At 42.2% G+C, this 18527-nt stretch overlaps 1 protein-coding gene across 9 annotated transcripts in view; it reads left to right on the forward strand.

Annotated features, from left to right (window-relative positions):
• The window catches only part of nhsl1b (NHS-like 1b), a 137055-nt gene that overhangs the window by 78419 nt on the left and 40109 nt on the right, over positions 1 to 18527 (forward strand). The window contains exon 1 of one of the 9 annotated variants that reach the window (XM_033647938.2): positions 8594 to 8921. The exons of the other annotated variants lie outside the window; for them this stretch is intronic. Coding sequence (XP_033503829.2) covers positions 8609 to 8921 — 313 coding nt within the window. The 5' untranslated portion in view covers positions 8594 to 8608. Of the gene's footprint in view, positions 1 to 8593; positions 8922 to 18527 lie in introns of those variants that run through there. 9 annotated transcript variants of the gene reach the window in all.

The following is an 18527-nucleotide window of genomic DNA, read 5'->3' on the forward strand; positions in this document are numbered from 1 at the left end:
AACAGTACACTAAAATACGTTTCTGAAAACCTTTGAGCCAAGAAATAGGCGATGCAGTTACAGAATCTTGATTTATGTTTCATCAGCACTGCCTAGTTTGATTGCAGTTCAACATCTGTGTCAGTCATGCTCATGAACTGCAGTCAAACTGTCAAACTAGGCAGCACTGATCAATTATGAATCAAAATTCTGTTACTGTACTGCCTGTTTCTAACCTCAGATGTTTTTGGATACATATTTTTGTGTACTGTTTAGCTGCAAAATGAGAAAGTTTGCTTTTGTCTTGATTCGACTGTTTTCTTCGTGGTCACAAGGTCACCAACTTTCTTTTTTTACAGCTGAACAGTACACTACAATGTGTTTCTGAAAACATTTAAGGTGAGAAATAGGCAATGTAGTTACAGAATCTTGATTTATATTTGATCAGCACTGCCTAGTTTGACAGTTGCTGTTAAGATCCGTGATTAACATGATTGACAGCTGACTCCTCTGCTCTGATTCGGTGTTTTCATTCATGTACAGTAAAGCCGTTAGAAGTGCTTCAAGGCAATAAAGTGGGCAGAGAAATATGATTTTTTTTTTGTTTTTTTTTTTGTTTTTTTTGCAGATTGTCTCTTTTAGTGTGGGGAAATGTAGTGACAATATCAACAAATGGCAAAAGTACATTTTCTTTATATTTAAAAGTTACCAACTGCACCTTTTAGATGTAAAGAAAATGCACAAAAGTGTTGGAAAATACTTGGAAAAAAACCCAACTTTGATCATTTCCATAAGTAAACACTTAATAAAGTTGTTGACCAGCTGTCATTCTACACGTTCAGGTAGCAGTTCTTGTGAAGAAGAACCTCTGATAGTGTAATTTGGCCTAGTTTGCACATGTGTTACCCAGCAACAGTCAGCCTAAGCTGTATTGCACAAAACAAAGTCTTCAGATGCAGGAAATAGCACAAGATTTGGACAACATGTGAATATCTAAGTTGACAAATATGTTGGAACTCCAGGCGTGCAGATGCAATAAATCGAAGCACACTGTGGTGCTCAGCGGTGTCTGACTAAAAGGTCCAAACTGCTCTTATCTCAGACACGAGGAGATCATCCCTCTTATGAAACCACAGTATTTTCTCTCCCTGTAGCCTTGAAGATTTATGTCTTCCAGAAATGAAGTGATATAAAATGAACACTGCAACTATTTGTGGCAGTATCCCAGCTCATCAGCTGTATGCAGTAATTTATGTTGTCAGTTACACTGTTTCCACAATATGTGACTCTGGTCAGATTCTGAGTATGGAGAGAAACAGATGTGGGACTTGTGTTGGAGAGAAGAAAGACAGTTTTGTTAGATGAAGTAATTTATCATTTTTAAACTAGATTTCCTGGTTTAACTTTGTGTGTTTGGCTTTGTGTGCTTGATCCTGACCAACAAACCAGTTGTATAGTAGCAGGAAGCTCTTTTTCTTCATGCAAGTCCAGATCGTCCTGCAGGATTAATACTTGACTATGTAAAATGTGTGAAAGTTGTCACACTCAAATCAGGGTTTACATTTCCTCCATCAGCTACAGACAAAGACAAAACCACTGCTACCACTCTCCAACTTTCAAAGATATGACAAACTGGCCTTAATACCGTGCATTACATTAAACACTGATCCAACCAGTAGATTACTCCACATTGGTTGCCAGTTACAGAATGTCTGCTTATGTTATGATTCAAACAAGTCCCCTCAGTAGGGGTTGCCAACTCCGAGGCAGATGTGACACATTTTCAGTCCATGTTTCTCCACATCCAGCTGTGGCCAGAGTGGATTCTCATTCTTTCAAGTATTTTGGAAAGGGCTTCAAAAATGGAGAACCGGTGAACTGAGAGACCCGGGCAAGACCAGAATGTATGAGCTAGTGATGCAGGGGGAACTTTTACATCTGTTACAAGAGTCGTCGACCGAGAGGTGCATCTTTGAGATTTTGATTTAGATAGATCTTTAGATAGATCAGTATCTGTAAATTGTGAGTTCGTTTAAGCGATACAATTGCTGGTTCCATTTGCTCATATGTAAAGTTTTGCTGCTTTTTTCTATTTTGCATAAAAGATCTTTGGGTTTTGGACTGTTGCTGAGATAAAATAAGACGTTTTAAAACATTGCCGCAGACCTTAAGAACTTTTCTAACATTTTATAGACCAAACTATTAACTGCTTAATCAAAGAATACTCAATAGATTTATCACTAATGAAAACATCTGTTTGTTGCGGCGCTAGAACACAGCATGTTAGCATTTTACCAAATCCAAGTATCCAGTTCTGTATCTAATTAGGCCCAGCGTTTAACATTTGTAAGCAACAAAAGTTATAAATAACTTTATAAAAATGAATCTTTGCTGAGTACAGACTGGCTTGCAGAGAGCACAATAACCAGCCGTCACTTTTATTATAGCTCTAACAGAATTAACAGTCTTTACTAGTGACAGCTGATATAATCTGCTGTCGGTGATGTTTGACATTTCAAGTGTTAAAAGTGACGGTCAACTCCGGCTAAAAATAAGAAGCTGTTACCCGATTGTCCGGAACACAGCATCTCTAATTCCAGCCTTATGTGTATCTGTGTGTCACTTGCATGTGCTGGATCATGTTTTAAAAATATATCTTTTATAGAGGGGTCTATATTTGAAGGAGATGTTTGCGAGCATCTGTATGTGCGACCTACACATGTGTGTGAAGTGAACTCCAGGAATGTGTGTGTGTGTCTCATACACTCTTGGGAAGGCAGCAGCAGCTTGGTGTGGTTTTTCTCCTGGGCAGCCACGTTAATTTCAGCCCACAGGGCAGTGACCCACATAGCTATATGTGTAAAACTATATTTAACCTCAAATCCTTCGTGGCATTTCACTTAGTTTTCTAGCCACCTATACAATACTGGAACCTGACCCGAGCCTGATGTGGTTAATGTAGCCTACTGAGGCACTGGGTTTGTCCCTGTCACGCTGTGTTGATGCGAGGGGTACAGCTTGCCTGTGGATTGTGCAGCAGTTATTGACAAAAATTAGAGTACTTATAATCATTGTTTTTAATTATTATTAAGGCAGAAACATTAGATCATTGCCCTGTTTCGCCTCATTTCAAAACCTTGACAGTTTTCAGCTGGTTCTAGTTAATAATTCAAAGTTAATTTCATTGTTTCCATATTTGCACACGCGCTACCTCATCAGTGCTGGCATTATTTATTCTTCGAAGTGCAGCCTTACAGTCTACATTTACTACGTCAAGTAGAACATTTGCATGCATTATTTATATTAAATAAGATCACCCTGTGCACCTCGATAACATTCATCCTGTTGGAGGAAGTTGCAAAAATCAAAGATACTTTTAACTTTTAGGAGTCATGCTTCACTAACAAAGTTGTTGACAACCGTTTTTAGCAGCCTCGTTAAAGTTCCTTCAGCCGCACCTGTGCTGAGTGTCTGGAGAGACTCTGACCCCTTGACCCGTGGCTGACCCACTACCTGCCCTCCGGCCTTGTGGGTAGTGGTGTTGATGGATGTTCTCACACTCGATGTGGCAGGCTGCTAATTTCCAGTCAGTGCAGGGGAGGAAAGGAGCAGGGAGGACAGGAGAGAGGTGTTGAAATGTAGACAGCAAAATAAGTGTTTCCAGTGTGACGTAGCTGCTTCTAAAGCCACTTAAAATGATGTTGATGTGAAATAAATACCACAACATGGGTAAATATTGGTCCTGTAGCTTTGCATTAGAAGTAATTGAACTTACTTTACTTTACTTCACTTGTATTCATATTGCGATATTAGTATGTTTGCACATCTTGATCTAAGTGAACGAGTCCTCAGACTGACAAAACAAAGTCAGATATGGCTAATTTGAATTATATCTGAAGGGTCAAGTGCAGTTGTGTGTTAATGTTGTGGACCAAATGTGAGCTGTGAAAAATTTACCTCTGAAAATGAAATTTGGATGTCATGATTTGGACAGATATACTGTAAGTCCGTAGTTTAAGGAAATTCATTTAGCCCGCTTATGCTAGCTACTACAGTGCAAGTAACTGGTGAATATTAAAGTAATTAGCGGTAGCTTATTAGTAGCTAATCAACTTCATATTTGGCTAACTTCCCTGCTAAGTTTAAGTAGTTTTTCTTGGGATTTCTAATTTAACTTTAAAGGAGCTGTATGCACCATTCAGAGTGAATTTATGATTGACAGTCTGAGGATATGGCACTCAACATGGAAGTGGCTCAGCTGGCGGCTAGCAGCTAACAGCGGTAACAGTGCAAGCAACTCCTTTCGCGACCTTGGGTTGGGACAGTGTTATCAGAGGTAAACGCGGTGCAAAGCAGCCAAGATAAGCTAGCCAGTGGGATACACGCACTGACTCAAATGCCAACATTCATGCGTGGCCGGACAAGCTACTACAACAAAGAACAGAGAAGCTCTGATTACAGCGCAGAGGTAGCGTGACTTTACCCTCTGCTCAGGACACCATCACTTCACTATATCTTCACATATCAATTATTCAAAGTAGTCGCCACGGAAATTAAATCACGTTGCCCTTGTATCATACATTGTTTGCATTAGCAAATTATGCAAACTTTTAAATTGACATGGGACTTTGAGAGGAAACTCAGAACGAGATGTTGACCTCTGTAAAGAAGTCACAGTCTTCCCAAAGAGGATGAGATTTTTGGTCTTGATAGGGAAACAATAGATGGTGAACTCCCAGTCACCTGTGAATGGACTCTGTCAGGACTCCAGTGAACCTTTAGTCCTCTGAAAAGAGTTTGTGAAACAATGGCCTTCTGGAAAGTTTAGAAGTTTGGAAAGCTGTTGCAGTCAGTAAGAGGGACCATTGGGTGTGTTTTTAGTTTACCACAAAGTTTCTTAGTGGGAGAGAGTTAAGCCGTGATGTTTCCAGGGACAATGCTGGAAAAGTTTTGTTGTGGGTGAAGTTTGACAAGACAATGGCCGACCCCCTGTGGATGAGTGGATGACTTCCCCAGACAGGGGACTAACTCAGCGTGCAGGTGCTCCTCACTCCATTCAGGCCTATGTGTAGCCATGGTTACCATTGTCCACTCACTAAAGCCTTCCGCTTTGGCTTCCCCCCACTCACACACACACACACACACACACACACACACATGCAGTCTGTGTGCACGTAAGTATTCATAGGCACATAGAACAGTTTATATTTGCACAAGCGTGTAAACACTCACACTGATACATAATCAATATATACTGTCCTAAATTGAAGTGGATGTTGCACTGTTTTAAGAATTAGGTGCACACATATACACATACACACAAATGTCCTGACTAGTATTAATCCCCATTCATGGGCAGTGAGCTGTGAGAGTCTGACCGCCGTGCATGCTGGGTCTGGGCAAGACCTGAGCATTCACAGCCAACGTGACACACATGACATTCATTCTGCGTGTGTGTGTCTGTGTGTGTGTGTGTGTGTGTGTGTGTGTGTGTGTGTGTGTGTTTGTCACCACCACAAACATACATGTACCTGCTTTCTAAAGTGTCACTAATGTTTGTTTGTGTGTGTCACAGTAAAAACACCCCCTGTTGTGATGTTATTATGATGCTGTTATGCGTGCAGGTCTGCACGACTATACACCTCCTGATGTTGTTCTCTGTGTGAACCGTGTGACCCACTGTGTCAATGTGTTTGTGGATTTGGGGCAACAACAGTGTTAACTACAATTTAGGCCACAGTCTGAATCTTTTGGCGCGCCCTGTGGGCTTCGTGTGTCCGTACAGTGTTTTATATGTGTGGATGTGTGCGTGCGTATAGTGGTTTGTGCATTATGTTCAATGTGTGTGAGTGCAGTGGTTTTGGTTTTGTAATCAGCTTGTGTGTTGGCTGACTCACCATGCTGTGGAAATGATAACTATCAGTAATGGCTGTTTTAGCCTCTGGCTATCTGCTGAGTCTTTGGCAATAAAACAACCGCACAAACACACATACACACACACAGTCTCTCCCTATTCCCCCAAAGTTGTAATAGGTTTATGAGAGTACTAGGGCTGCAGAGTTTCCCACAGAATTACAATCTCTGTGTGGCGGTAGCTGTATCCCATCTCTGATTGCAGGTTTGTGGAAGCAGTGCAGGCAGAAGTCTTCACAAGTTTTTTTTTTTCTTTTTACTCCAGCAGCAGTTTGTCTGGAGATTTGACCAGTCAGTTAGTTTGTGGTAGGATCAATCCGAGCTGATCAGATCGATGGATTACAGGAGAAGCTGCTGCAGAGGCGAGTAAAAGCAAACTTTTAGACTCAGCGCTGGACTGGGGGGGTGCAGTTCCATGAGAACACAGCTGGTTTCATCTCAAGTAGGTTAGAAAAAATGATGGACAACACTAAAATGAGAGTGCTGTTGTTCTCAGAAATAGAGTGTTCTGGTTACATTTAACCTGCACCTGGCATTCTGCTGCTTTGTCTGTGCACAGAGTATCCTCTGCACTCCAAGAATGTGGTGGGCTGAATAACCGAACGGTATGTAGATCCGACAGTGCACAGAATAAACAGTCCAGAAAATCAGTATGCAGTGGCAAATGCTGCTGTCCTGACAGGCTGCCACAAATAAGTGAATGTGTTGGAAACCCTGGGCTGTGTCAGATGATTGTTTCTGTTACTGTTTCTGTTTTTTGATGAATTGTTTAGTAGATGAAATATAAAGAAAATTGCACAAATTGTCCACTTCAGTTTCCCAGAGTTAAGGTTACATGTATAAATGTCTTGTTCAAATAACAACCCTGTATATTCAGTTTACATAAAATAGAGTGCAAGAGCAAATTGTTGGAGATTTTTTTGGCTTTTTTTTTTTACTTGAAAAATGACCGAAATGTTACTGCTAAGTACTCAGTGAATACTCACACTGGTCTCTGTCAGTATTCTTTGGCACAGGTGTTAGCGACCACTAGAGGGAGACATCTGCTTTAATATTCTCAAGTAGATCTTGCACCCCTTTTTATTTTTCTCTTCTTTTTCTCTTGTTTTTATCCATTTGAAAGCCTGCATATGTGTCTGATAGCTGGCCATTCATTGGTTAATGAACCATCATTGTAGTATCCAGGTTTCAGTTTTGTCCAGCCCTATCCTCTGCTGCTTTTCAGCCTATTAATCTGATCATATCAATAAGCTTAGCCAACCTCACAGCCAAGCTGATTAAGGATCATGCGCACACATACACACCCTCACCTGGCAGGTTATTCTGAAGTTTTACCCCTTGTGACTGCTCTCACCCTGTGTGTTTTAATCTGAGTGTGTCTCTTTGTTTGCTGCTTATCTTTTTATCTTGCTGTGCTTACATCTGTCTGTGTTAGACTGTCAGGTAATACCTCTCCACCCATATGTGCCTCACTCTGTTAAAGCTGTGAAACTCGTTGTCTTGTGTGTGTGTTTTGTCCACTTGAAATCACTAGGTTGTCTATATTTTTAGCTGGATCTCTGAGCTAGTTAAGAGCAGGTAGATAAGGGTGAACCCGAGGCAGTAGGTTGATATCTGCTCCATATGCAGCTTTCATCACACTTGAATTTGCGTCATCCAAGCTGACCAGCTGACACATATCACGCCAAGTCCTCTTGAACTTCCACACATTTGAGCACTGGAGGTGATGTGGGTAATTATCTACAGCCTGGTGTCCATCTGTGTTTTGTGTGTGTGTGTTGGTCACAATCGGAGGCTGCGGGCTGGAGGCTGGATAATCTGGGTTTACAGATTAGAACAGCAGCGCTGAGGAGCAGATGAAACAGGGAGGAGGAGCGGAGAGGAGAGGCCATGTGGACACCGCTGAGCAATGCTGGTGCTCTGTCTCAGACTGGAGAAAGAGGACAGAGGATGCTCGACACTGCAAACTTGTTTGAACACTCTGTTGGAAGATGTAACCTCATCTCTAATTTGCCAAATGAGGCACTCACCATCTCTGGTCACAAACTGGTTTCTTGACGTTTTTGTGGATCTTCTTTCACCCAGTTTGTGGTGATGCTTTTCGGTCATTGCAAAGGACAGCACAGCATTTAGAAGAAAATTGTGCTTTAACCACAGGTATTTCCAATTAGGCACTGCCCTGCTCTTATTTTTGCATCTTTGGAGTGTTTTGAAAAGTTCTTGTGGTCATTTTTGAGGGTCGGAAGTCTTGTTTTTGCAAGCTGCCAGACGCCTGACTGACAATCATGCAGGATTTTTAATAGCTTTATGCTGCAATACTTCTGTGAAATATTTGTTCTGGAGTTAAATCTTGTAATCTAACACTGTGCACAGCCTTTCTTTGTCAGGCAAATCAATGCAAGTCAATAGGATCCGCTGAGAGGGAGAGGAAGGACAAAAACAGTAGGAGGAGACAGAGGGGGGATTTGGTCCCCTGTGGGTTGCAGAAACCTCCAAACCCCCGTCCTATCTTCCCAGAAAGAGAGGGGGAGGCCTATTGAGGGTTTGGGAGTAAGAGGGGAGGTCTCCCACAGTCACCCCTCCATCCCACCACCTCAAGTGCTTGTCCAGGGAGAGACTGTGTCGTGCAAGAAGGAGGAGGAGGAGTTGGGGGGGCTTTGGTCCTGGATAGCACAGGGGAGGGTGGGCGTTGGGGGGGTTTAGGTCTTAGCAGGGGATGATCACATACGTACGCTGCCTCTCCTCAGAGCCGGTGGTCAGCTGCTGGCACAGGGCCTGCTATGAGGACCCCTCTGGCGAGAAGCGAACTCTGTGCTCCTTCTTGCCCGCCAACAAGATGGGGAACAGCCTCCAGCCCCAGGCGTTTCCAAGCCCCAGGCCCGCCAGGCCAGAGGGCTGCCTGCGCAAACGCCTGCTTTCGGTGTCAAAGGTGCATCAGAAGGCGGACTCTCTCTGGACACCTAAACCGCTGCTTGGACCAGACGTCAAAGGCTCGCCAGGGAAAACACTAACCTTCCCGGATGACAAAGGTACAGACAAGATAGAAGAAGATATTTGGAGTTTGTCAGGTTGAAGTTGTAAAGGTGTTACTTTGCTAGAGATTTTAAGTGTTGTCAATGCGTCGGACTGTTATCTAAATTTGGCTGTAGCTCTGTCCTCTCTCATTTGAACTCAAACACACCGTGATTATAGGGGTTGTTGTCTTCAACTTCAGAGCGGGACTACCCAGGTAGCAGTCTCTGTGAGCCTCTTAGTGAGACTTAGCAGACTTAATGTGACACCACATTGCTGTGTTGCTACAGTAATGATTGTGGTGTTTTTCTCAGCTCCTGCTTCAAAGAGAACTTAAATCACCTCAACTGTTTGTGAGCAATAATTACACGCTGTTTCTCACAGTGCCAAAACATCACAACACATGCGGCGGAAGCTTTTCCCAAGCTGGGCTTTGTCGCTTCTTATTAGGTGATTTCTATCCCCTTGTAACTGAGTGATCTGTGCCGTCTGTCTGTGTGTGTGCAAGTGTGTGTGTTATGCTGGGCGTCCCGTATGGCATCTACACAGATTGTGGCTTTGTGACCTCGGAGACCTTTGGCCTTTGGTGTGGTGTCCAGGCTCTTTCAGGAAATAACTGGATGACCATCAGAGAACAGCTTTGATGAACACTGTTGCTAATGCTTAAATACATGACCTGCCATATTGCATGCTTGAATTTGTCTTAAATCTGTGGTGGTGTAGGAATTATTAATATCTGGTTTATTATATGCATATTTAAAGACTTCCCTGTGCTTGGACATGGGTTTCGTCGTGCATTTATTCACATCAGTCACATTGTGTGTGCATTCCGTCTTAATGAATGTATGGCCATGTGCATGCTTGCGTCCACTCTCTTGTGGGACAGTAGGACATCATAACTCCCCTGGGTGGCCACCCCTGGGAGCCAGACACAATGGCTAGCAGCTGGAGGTGATGGGCCAGGCCTGCAGGGAAGTGTAACAGAGCTGACAGCAAAGGGGTGATGGAGCTGACACTGCTGGGGTTATGGAGGTGACCCACTTTCACCTCCGCCACTACATAAAGGAGCCATCAGGGAGATGCGAGAGAGTGCTGAAGGATGTCACGAGATCTGTCACTTGATCATTATTTATTAGCGAGACTACTCAAGGATATGACGTTACTGTACTTGATAGTGCTTCCAATGCCATTGGCCGACCAAAAAGGCAAAAGCAGGGCTAAGTGCAACTTTTGCAACTTGTTTCCTGTTTTTGTTTTTATCCTATATCAAGTCTTTGCCTATCCATCCACTTTAATAACTACCCTCTAATGCTAATCTGCATGTATATTTATCTTAAACCGAATCCCTTACCCCTGTGTGTTTAGCGTAACAATATGCCGCCAGACGAGTGCGGCCCGTCCTCACACCTGCTTTGGCTAACACGCCATGACAGCTCAAGATGTCGCTGCCATGGGTACAGTATTGTCTGGGCTCTGTAGGTTGAATCAACCTCCCAGTCGCTCTGTGTTCATGCACCGCTGAACAGACGACCCTTATAAGCACAACACGCTCAAATTGGGAGTTCTGCTAATACGTCCTTTGTGTGCATTTGTTTCTGTTTTCCAATATGCATGCATCTTATTCTGCCCATCTTCCTTGCATGCCTTGTGCTGTCACACTCAATCTTTCTTTTTTTTCCCCACATTTTTTTTATTAACTTTTCTGCAGACCTGGAATAATCAGTGCAGCAAATAGAGCATAACAAAATGCCTGTGACGACTCCCCAGTTCTTAACATACATCTTTATTTTCTCACAGTAGATCAGACATGGCAACGCTTTTCTCTCTCCATCGGCCTCTCCCCTTATCCTCCTTTTATTTTATATCAGTTTAGCGGTGGAGCAGGTGTTCCACCGGATCCTCCGTAATCCCTTGGTGGGAAGGCAGGTTCAGCTATCGACCAATCGGTGCCAACAGCTCCCGAGGGAAGAGCACCTGAGGGAGACCAGGCTCGTAGAGTAACAAGATGAGGCCAAATGAAATGGATTGGCTTCATTTATGGGGGGAAGCACTGCTGAAAATCAGTTAGGATAATATAATTGTGTTAGTGGGGAATCAGGAGAGATTTGGTGTTGGCCTCAGCTCTTTGTCATTGTCTCCCCTTCACTGATTCATTCACAAAAACATGAGCGTGTTTTCAAGATGATCAAAACACGGGCAGTCGATTGAGGCTCAAAGTTGGAGGTTCAATTTCCATTAGACCCTGATTTAAAAATGAAGTCATGATAATGTACATTGGATGTTGGATGAAAATTGCATATGTAGTTTAAGCGGAGGAAAAAGAGCCTCTATTACTCTCATCCTCCAAAGATGATGAGACAGGAAACAAAAGCAGTTGGGGTTGTATGAGGTACTTATCCATAGTCAGTGTTATACCTACAGTAGATGGCTGTCGGTACGCTCCTAGTTTGAAGAAGCAGGCATGTTTTTGTGTGACTGGTGTTTTAAAAGGTTAGTTTGCGCTCACTGAAGTGACACAATAATATAAACTAACATATGGAGGCAGCGGTAGACCAGCAGCTCCGGTGTTCTGTGAGGTAAAAGTACCATTTTTGTCAAAGGCGTCTGGTGGCTTTGAAGAGAGAGCAATAACAGTTTTAGTCCCCCGTCGGAGACGGCTGCCTGGCGGCAAGATAAAACAGTGAAAATATTTGAAGTATAGCATACGCTTAAACTGATTGTGGTTTGTTAAAGTGGCTAAAATACATTTTGCTACTGCCCCCAACCACAGCAGTACATTGCTTAGCTTCTGTGGCGGTACTCCTGTCTGCTTCTTCAAACTGGAGGCAAGCCGACTGGCATCTACTGTAGGTAACACACTGGATAAACACTTTGTACAACGTCCCTTAAAAAAATCCAAACTATCTGTTTATGGTTGCCCTTATTTCACCTCTCTTTATGCTTTCTCTCCCCTCTCATAAACCAGTTTAGTTATTCTAACCCAGTGCCCTAAACTCTGGTTTGAGGTTGAGGTTAAATTGTTTTGCTGACTGACTGTCAACGAAAGCTTATTAGACATTTTCTCTCCCTGTGCAGAAAAAACATCCAGGCAAAAGCAGCTTGTCGTTCCTCTTACTCAGGGATTTTAGGGCTTGAGGTGAAACGCCATTCATAACAACACAATGACATTTGTTAGTTTGGTTTACACCCGCACTCATGCACACTCAAATATAGATGAGTAATGATAAGCACACACTTAGTCCTGAATGTGCATGAAAACCCCCCAATAGCAGGTTGAATGTTGCAGAACAATGGAGTGGAGAGCATGACACACGGCTTAATGAGATGATGAAAAGAAGGGGATTTCACACTCGCACACACATACACACACACTCACACACTGTCGGGAATCGGAGGTCAGGGGTTGCTTGGGGTAACTCAACTGTAAAATGGGTTCAGGCTCTGTTTTCCTTCAAAGAGACTGTCTGCCACCATCTGTCCCGCTCTCTCTTCATCTCTTTCATTGATAACGTCTTTAACCCTGTTTGTGTCTGCATGAATGAGTGCATGTCTGCTTGTCTTTTTCCATTTATCGACTGAATGTTATAGCTACAACAGTCAAATCCACATCCTCACCGTCTTCACCATCTTTTTAGACATTCATTTGGTTGGAAGATAAAAGAGGTGAAGGGTAATCGGTGAGTAATAGCTAGCTGTGTATCTAACAGATGGAGACCTCTCAGCTTGTTAAAGGCCTAATAGGTAATGGCTGGCTAGTGATTGGCTAAACAGGTGCTCTTCAATCATGTGTGACCAAGGGCTAATGAAGTCATGGCTGACAAATATTGGGAGGTAATTGGGTTTGGTTCTGGGTAGAGTTCTGTCTGTGTGTGTGCATCTTGGTGTCTTTGTATTTATTCATTCATAGAACACAGGCAGCATGTTTTATTTTTTGTGCTTCACATACATTGTTTTCTCCATTGACTCCGCCTGAGTTTTTTTTTTTGCCAGAAACAGTCTTGACATTACCATCACCAAACCCATCAGACTGCATTTTAATAAACAGCAATTTAGCGTGAATAGAGCCAGCATATTTTGACATCTAACTGGGTGAATTAGGTGTTTATTTCAACCAAACCAGAGTTGGTGATTGTTGGAACAGTAGATAGATGAACCAAGATGGTCTTTGTGAGTTTTATTTTGTTTCTGTCGACTTTTTATAACTATTTATTTTAATGGATTTTGGTGGGTTCGGCTAACGATTTCAGGGCTGTTTCTGATTAAACAAAAAGGATTGTACTCCTTTCCAGATGGTTTATCACTGTAGGGATCCTTTCTAGAAGTTGTCAGACACTTAAAATAACAACCTGAGCCTGTCAGTGGCAAAAACAAGAACTTTTAGTGGACAAAAATTGACGATGCACATTGCATCGTAGCTATCTGCTGCAGTGCTCTTGCTTAATATGGGACCAGTTTCAAAAGTTGCAGTTCCCATTAATCATTGAGACCCCAAAAACAAACAAACAAGGGGAATAGGGTCCAGGTTGAAAAATACTGAAGTAACCCTTTAAGTTTACTGAACAGCAAATTCTCATATTTTAGAAGCTGAAAGTTTGGCATCTTTGCTTAAAAAATAACTGAAACGATTAATCAATTAAACACATAGTTGCAGATTAAATTTCTGTCAATCAACTTATTATTTCAGCTTAGCTAGCAAACTTGTCCTTCCTCCGTTCTTCTGCTCATAAAGTGAAGCAAATTACGTTTGGAAAAGTAAATTCTTGCTTATATCTTAAGGATGTCTTAACCATCCACTGATGACATTTAGCTCGAAGCAATTTAAGTTTCTTTTAAGGTATTTTAAAAAATCGAAGATTTGCGGGTTTTATTTTGACCCTTTTATATCATGTAATTTGTCAAATCCCATTTTTTATTTATTTAAATGGGATCTAATGTCACACAAGATAGCGTGCATATGGATTTTCCAGGGAGGCGGTTTTGTCTTTCGGTGTGCGTGTGTCGTTTGCCTGACAAATTGTTGTAATAAGATAATCTGTTGAGATTAATAGTGCGAGTCTGAGCTCAGCTGGCTTTTCATTTGGAAGACTGGGAGCGATGGAGGAGGAGAGAGGAGAGGAGAGGAGTGAGTCAGGGAGAACAGTGTTTAATTCAAGAGGGATCAGGTGTAAGAGACCCTCACGGCCCCATATGTGAACAACTGAGTTTTACTTAATGGCTTGATTATCACATCAGGACGGATAATCACTGGAATCTACAGAGACATTTATCTTTACATTGACCAAATGTGTCAGGAGGGACATTTAGGGAGCTTTCAAACAGTAGGGCATTGGTTGGTTTTTATAATAATATAAATAGTACATAATATTGAATAATTCAACTGTTCATTGTGCTTCTGTTTTCTTTTGGGGCAGATCTTGTTTCTTTTTTGTGTTGTGTAGATCTTGTTTCTTTCTTCGTTCACTCAATGAACTTACATGAACTGTAGTGTGTTCATTGAGCTGTTCCAACCCTGCTGCTGCCTGCTCCCTGTTGACAAAGGGAGCCTCCTAGAGGTCGGGTCACTGTATTGCACCATATGTCACCCAGATTGTGCAGGAACAAGACGAAAAGGGCTCTTGACAAGGTGGCACGTGTAGATCTTTAGCTAGGGTGTCTCTAGGATCTCCCACTCCCTGGTCTCTCATCTCCTCTTTCTGGTTCCTGGGTATTTGTGGTATTTATGTGCATAATTAGGGTTTAATACAAACAGTTAAATGGGTGACCATGTGTATAACTGATGGTGAGGTATACTTAGGTTTGTATGTGCTTTCTTGTATGTTCTGTATGCCTGCAGTCAAATCACAAACATCCTGCAGCAATATAAAGTTCATTTTTTCATGCACATCAGCAAAAGTGGTTTCTTTATCCACCGTACAAAATAAGTCATGATAAGCTGAAACTCATCTGTGCTGGAAAAACAATCGCATTATGAACGCAAGAGTTTGTTTTAACACTCTCACAATGCCAACAGGCTGTGAAAAACAAATGCGATTTCAAGATTTAATCTCACCCCGTGTTTGCGCCAACATCAGCGTTTGCCCTTCTCTTACCCTCAGTCAGTTCAACTGTGGTCTTGTTGTGAGTAATTGAAAAATCTAATTGTACCGTAGTGCAGGATAAGTGTGTTTAAGCACTCCTCAGCTGCGCCTACCTCAGTCACAGCTCATTTCTTTAATGAGTGCTGCAATTACAGGGAGCTTTTTTCCACCTCATGCTGCTTCGAGTCTGGCCCTCCGAGGTTTCTGGCCCCGTTTGCCCTACTGACCAGTCTGCTCACCGTCTGCACACATGGTTACATTCTTTACTTCTACAGTACGGGTTCACATAAAGTGCACACTGTCTTCTTTAACCCAAGAAAAGGTAGCTTTCATTTATTTGGGCACCAGTAATGACCTGTAAACACTTAACATGCACAGTGGCTCAGGCGGTTTTATTGGCATGATCATAAAACTCAACAATTCAAATAGAAAACCAAAGTAAACAATCTAATTTCTAAGTAATCCAAAATGTCAGTAAAGCAAATTCGTTCAACTGGTTGAACACACATTTAAAAATGTTAAAACACTAATAACCACGAAAGAATAACCTGATTGCTCTGGTCAGTACACTTTGTTCCTCTCTGTAACCCTTCTCTTTTTTCCACTCTCAGCTCTCATCAAACACAGACCCCCTCACGACTCCACCATGTACCCCAGCACCGGTCTCACTCTTTCAGCCTTCCCCTCAGCCACAGGCCTCTTTATGTCCCAATCAGCTGGAGGTTCCATTAAGCCTCAGAAAGCAAAGCCAAGCCTCTGAAAAGCTCATGTCCCCCCATAGAGGCTGATTATAAAAGGACGGAGAGACGGGAGGGTGGGGAGAGAAAGTGATTTTAAGAGCTTCTTTAAATCTGTCTCGTTAATGAGTTGTCCTCACCATAGCAACGTCTCTTTTTTCGAGGGTTTTCCACTCCACATGCGTAGATGGATTAGAGTTAAAGACAAAAAAAGAGAGGGAAAAAATGTAGAGAAGCGACAGCCATCTTCTTTGCTTGTAAAACTGCAGGGGAGCGTGCACTGGTGACAGTTGGACTCTAATTTTGTTTGTTTATAGCAGAAGCTACATTCCTACACTGTTGTTAACCTAAGAGAACTATGCAGGATGTCACTGGAAAACAAAGTACAGTTGTGCCAGATGCTACTCTTCCCCACAAGGTGGCGGTATAATACAAACAAGCACAGGGACTCATCCAGTGGCTGAAACTGCGGCGCTCTGAGTCCCCAGTTTCAGAGCTGATCATCTGTGAATCATCAGTTTTAACCAATATAGACATAACTGTACAGCACACACATAAAAACGCTTTATTGTGTGAGACTGAATTGATTGGATTGTAGTAATTACCAGATACAATTACAGTTGATTTAATCGCCCATCAGACAGAAGGCTCCCATTTATCCACCCCAAAAAGAGACACATGAGGTGTCACGAGGAATTTAATTTGGAATCACGGCGGTCTTAAATTTTGGGTGTATTTGATCAGGGAGCTAGTCTCATTTCCCCCGGGGCCCATTAGGAGGGCACACTCATTTCATCCAAGAGAGGTCTGCTCTCTCTATTAATGCCTCCATCCATCCATTATTGCTCAGACGGGACAGAAGGGGGAGGGACGGAGAGGGAGGGGTGGTTTATAAAGAAGGAAAGAGGGAGGAGGAGGAGAGAGAGAGGGAGGGAGGGGTTAAGTGGATTTTGGGTCCTGCTTTTTCTCCCAGACGAGGTCTCAACATAGGATTATCAATAGAGGAACCCAGGCTTTGCTCATGCATGTGCACACACATACACACCTGTGTGCATCCCTGAGTCTGCTTGATAAGTCAGATGAAACCACCAATCACAGTGTGTCAGTCTGTCCGTGTGTACACGTGTGTCTTTTACACATGATACTGATCCACGTCATGTAATGAGCATTAAGCCTGTACTGAGACATATTTAACCCTCTCAGTCTCACCACTGGATTACAACACACTCACAGGGCAGCATGACTACAGTGTGACATTTATGTATAGTACTTCTGTTGGAAATTATAAAACCATATTTGGGAAAATTGTACAAAGAAAGTTAATAGTTTTAGTCTGAGCAGTACCTGTAGCTCACCATGACCTCTGACTTAATCACATGTTGATAATGATGATTGTTATACTGTTCTCTGATCTGTTTTGTTAACAATCGGTCAGTAGCAACCAGAATTTATGATGCAGTGGCAATGTATGATATGGGTTTTACATGTTTTTGTATATTTATCATAATTCCTCTTAGTTTGACTTGATTTAAAAAAAAAAAAAAATCATACTTGATTTTACTCGATGAATACTAAGGGTTCGTGAGTAGGTGCCACAGACTTTAAAAATGATAGACGTAGCCAACGTGATGTCAACCACTGGTTTGGGGATTCCCGTTTTGAAACATGAGTTTGGCATTATGGCCATTGCCATCTTGGATTTTTGGAGCCACATGCGACCATATTTGGACAAGAGGGTGGAGCTAACCCTTAGGCTAGCTGCTAGCATGGTTAGGAAGGTTCATTTACAGCTATGGTTAAGTTGGATAATGCCAATGGTAATTTTCGCTAGCAAAAAACAGGCTTAAAACACATAAAACTAAATGAACTTTCTGGAAAAACTGATGCCTTAAAGGGTCTTTCAGTACAACCAAATGCTGAGGAAGATTTTTTTTAGGTGCCCTAAAAGTTACAATTAACTGTCATGAACTGAAAACACACAGAAATAGTGACAGCTTCGGCTACACCTACACTTCCGGGGCCATGGTTATGTTACCTAATCAGTGTTGTCATTGTGTTAGTGACTTTTCAAATGATGGCACCAATCTGTCACTCAGTTGACTACACCCTTAATTATGCAAAACTTTAAGCCTTACTAACAGTTAAATCGGTGAGTTATATAAAAAATCACCCCCGTTCCCTGCTTCTGCTGCTTTTATATCGGTTGTAAAGTTGGGCATTTCAGCATGGAGGTCTATGATAAATGACTCGCCCTTGGAACTAGCCTCAAGTGGCCATTAAAGGAACTGCAGTTCATTTTTAAAGCTTCTCAGGTTGCTACTTGGTAGATGCTCATTTGATTATTACTATAATCAACGTTACCAAAGTCCTTTTTAAGGCTTCCTTTTCTGCTCGATTTGTAGGCAGGTTTTATTCACAAAACTTTTACCAAAGAGTAAAAGAACAGTCCTACTGTTTGAAATCACCAGACAATAACGTAACAAAATTAGCAGTCAGTTGTGGTATCAGGGGACCCGAAAAATATGACTACAGTGTGACATTGCAGAGCTATACTGTGGCAAAAATCAAGAGTTTAGTTTATCCACAGTGTCCGTGCCTTGTAAAAGCAGTGTAGAATGTGCAGAGCATCCTCTAACCAACTAACAGAGAGGAGATTTAAGTTGGATCGATATTATGGCCCTGGTGAACAGCCAAATCCAATCATGCCCTGTAAATGAATTGGTTAATAACATTAATCAATGCCAGCCACCAGAATTCACATCCAACTCCCCGATTGTCCCACAGCCTCGAGCCTTATTGTCTTGCTCAC

Source organism: Epinephelus lanceolatus, chromosome 13, assembly GCF_041903045.1.
Source record: "Epinephelus lanceolatus isolate andai-2023 chromosome 13, ASM4190304v1, whole genome shotgun sequence".
Lineage (NCBI taxonomy): Eukaryota > Metazoa > Chordata > Actinopteri > Perciformes > Serranidae > Epinephelus > Epinephelus lanceolatus.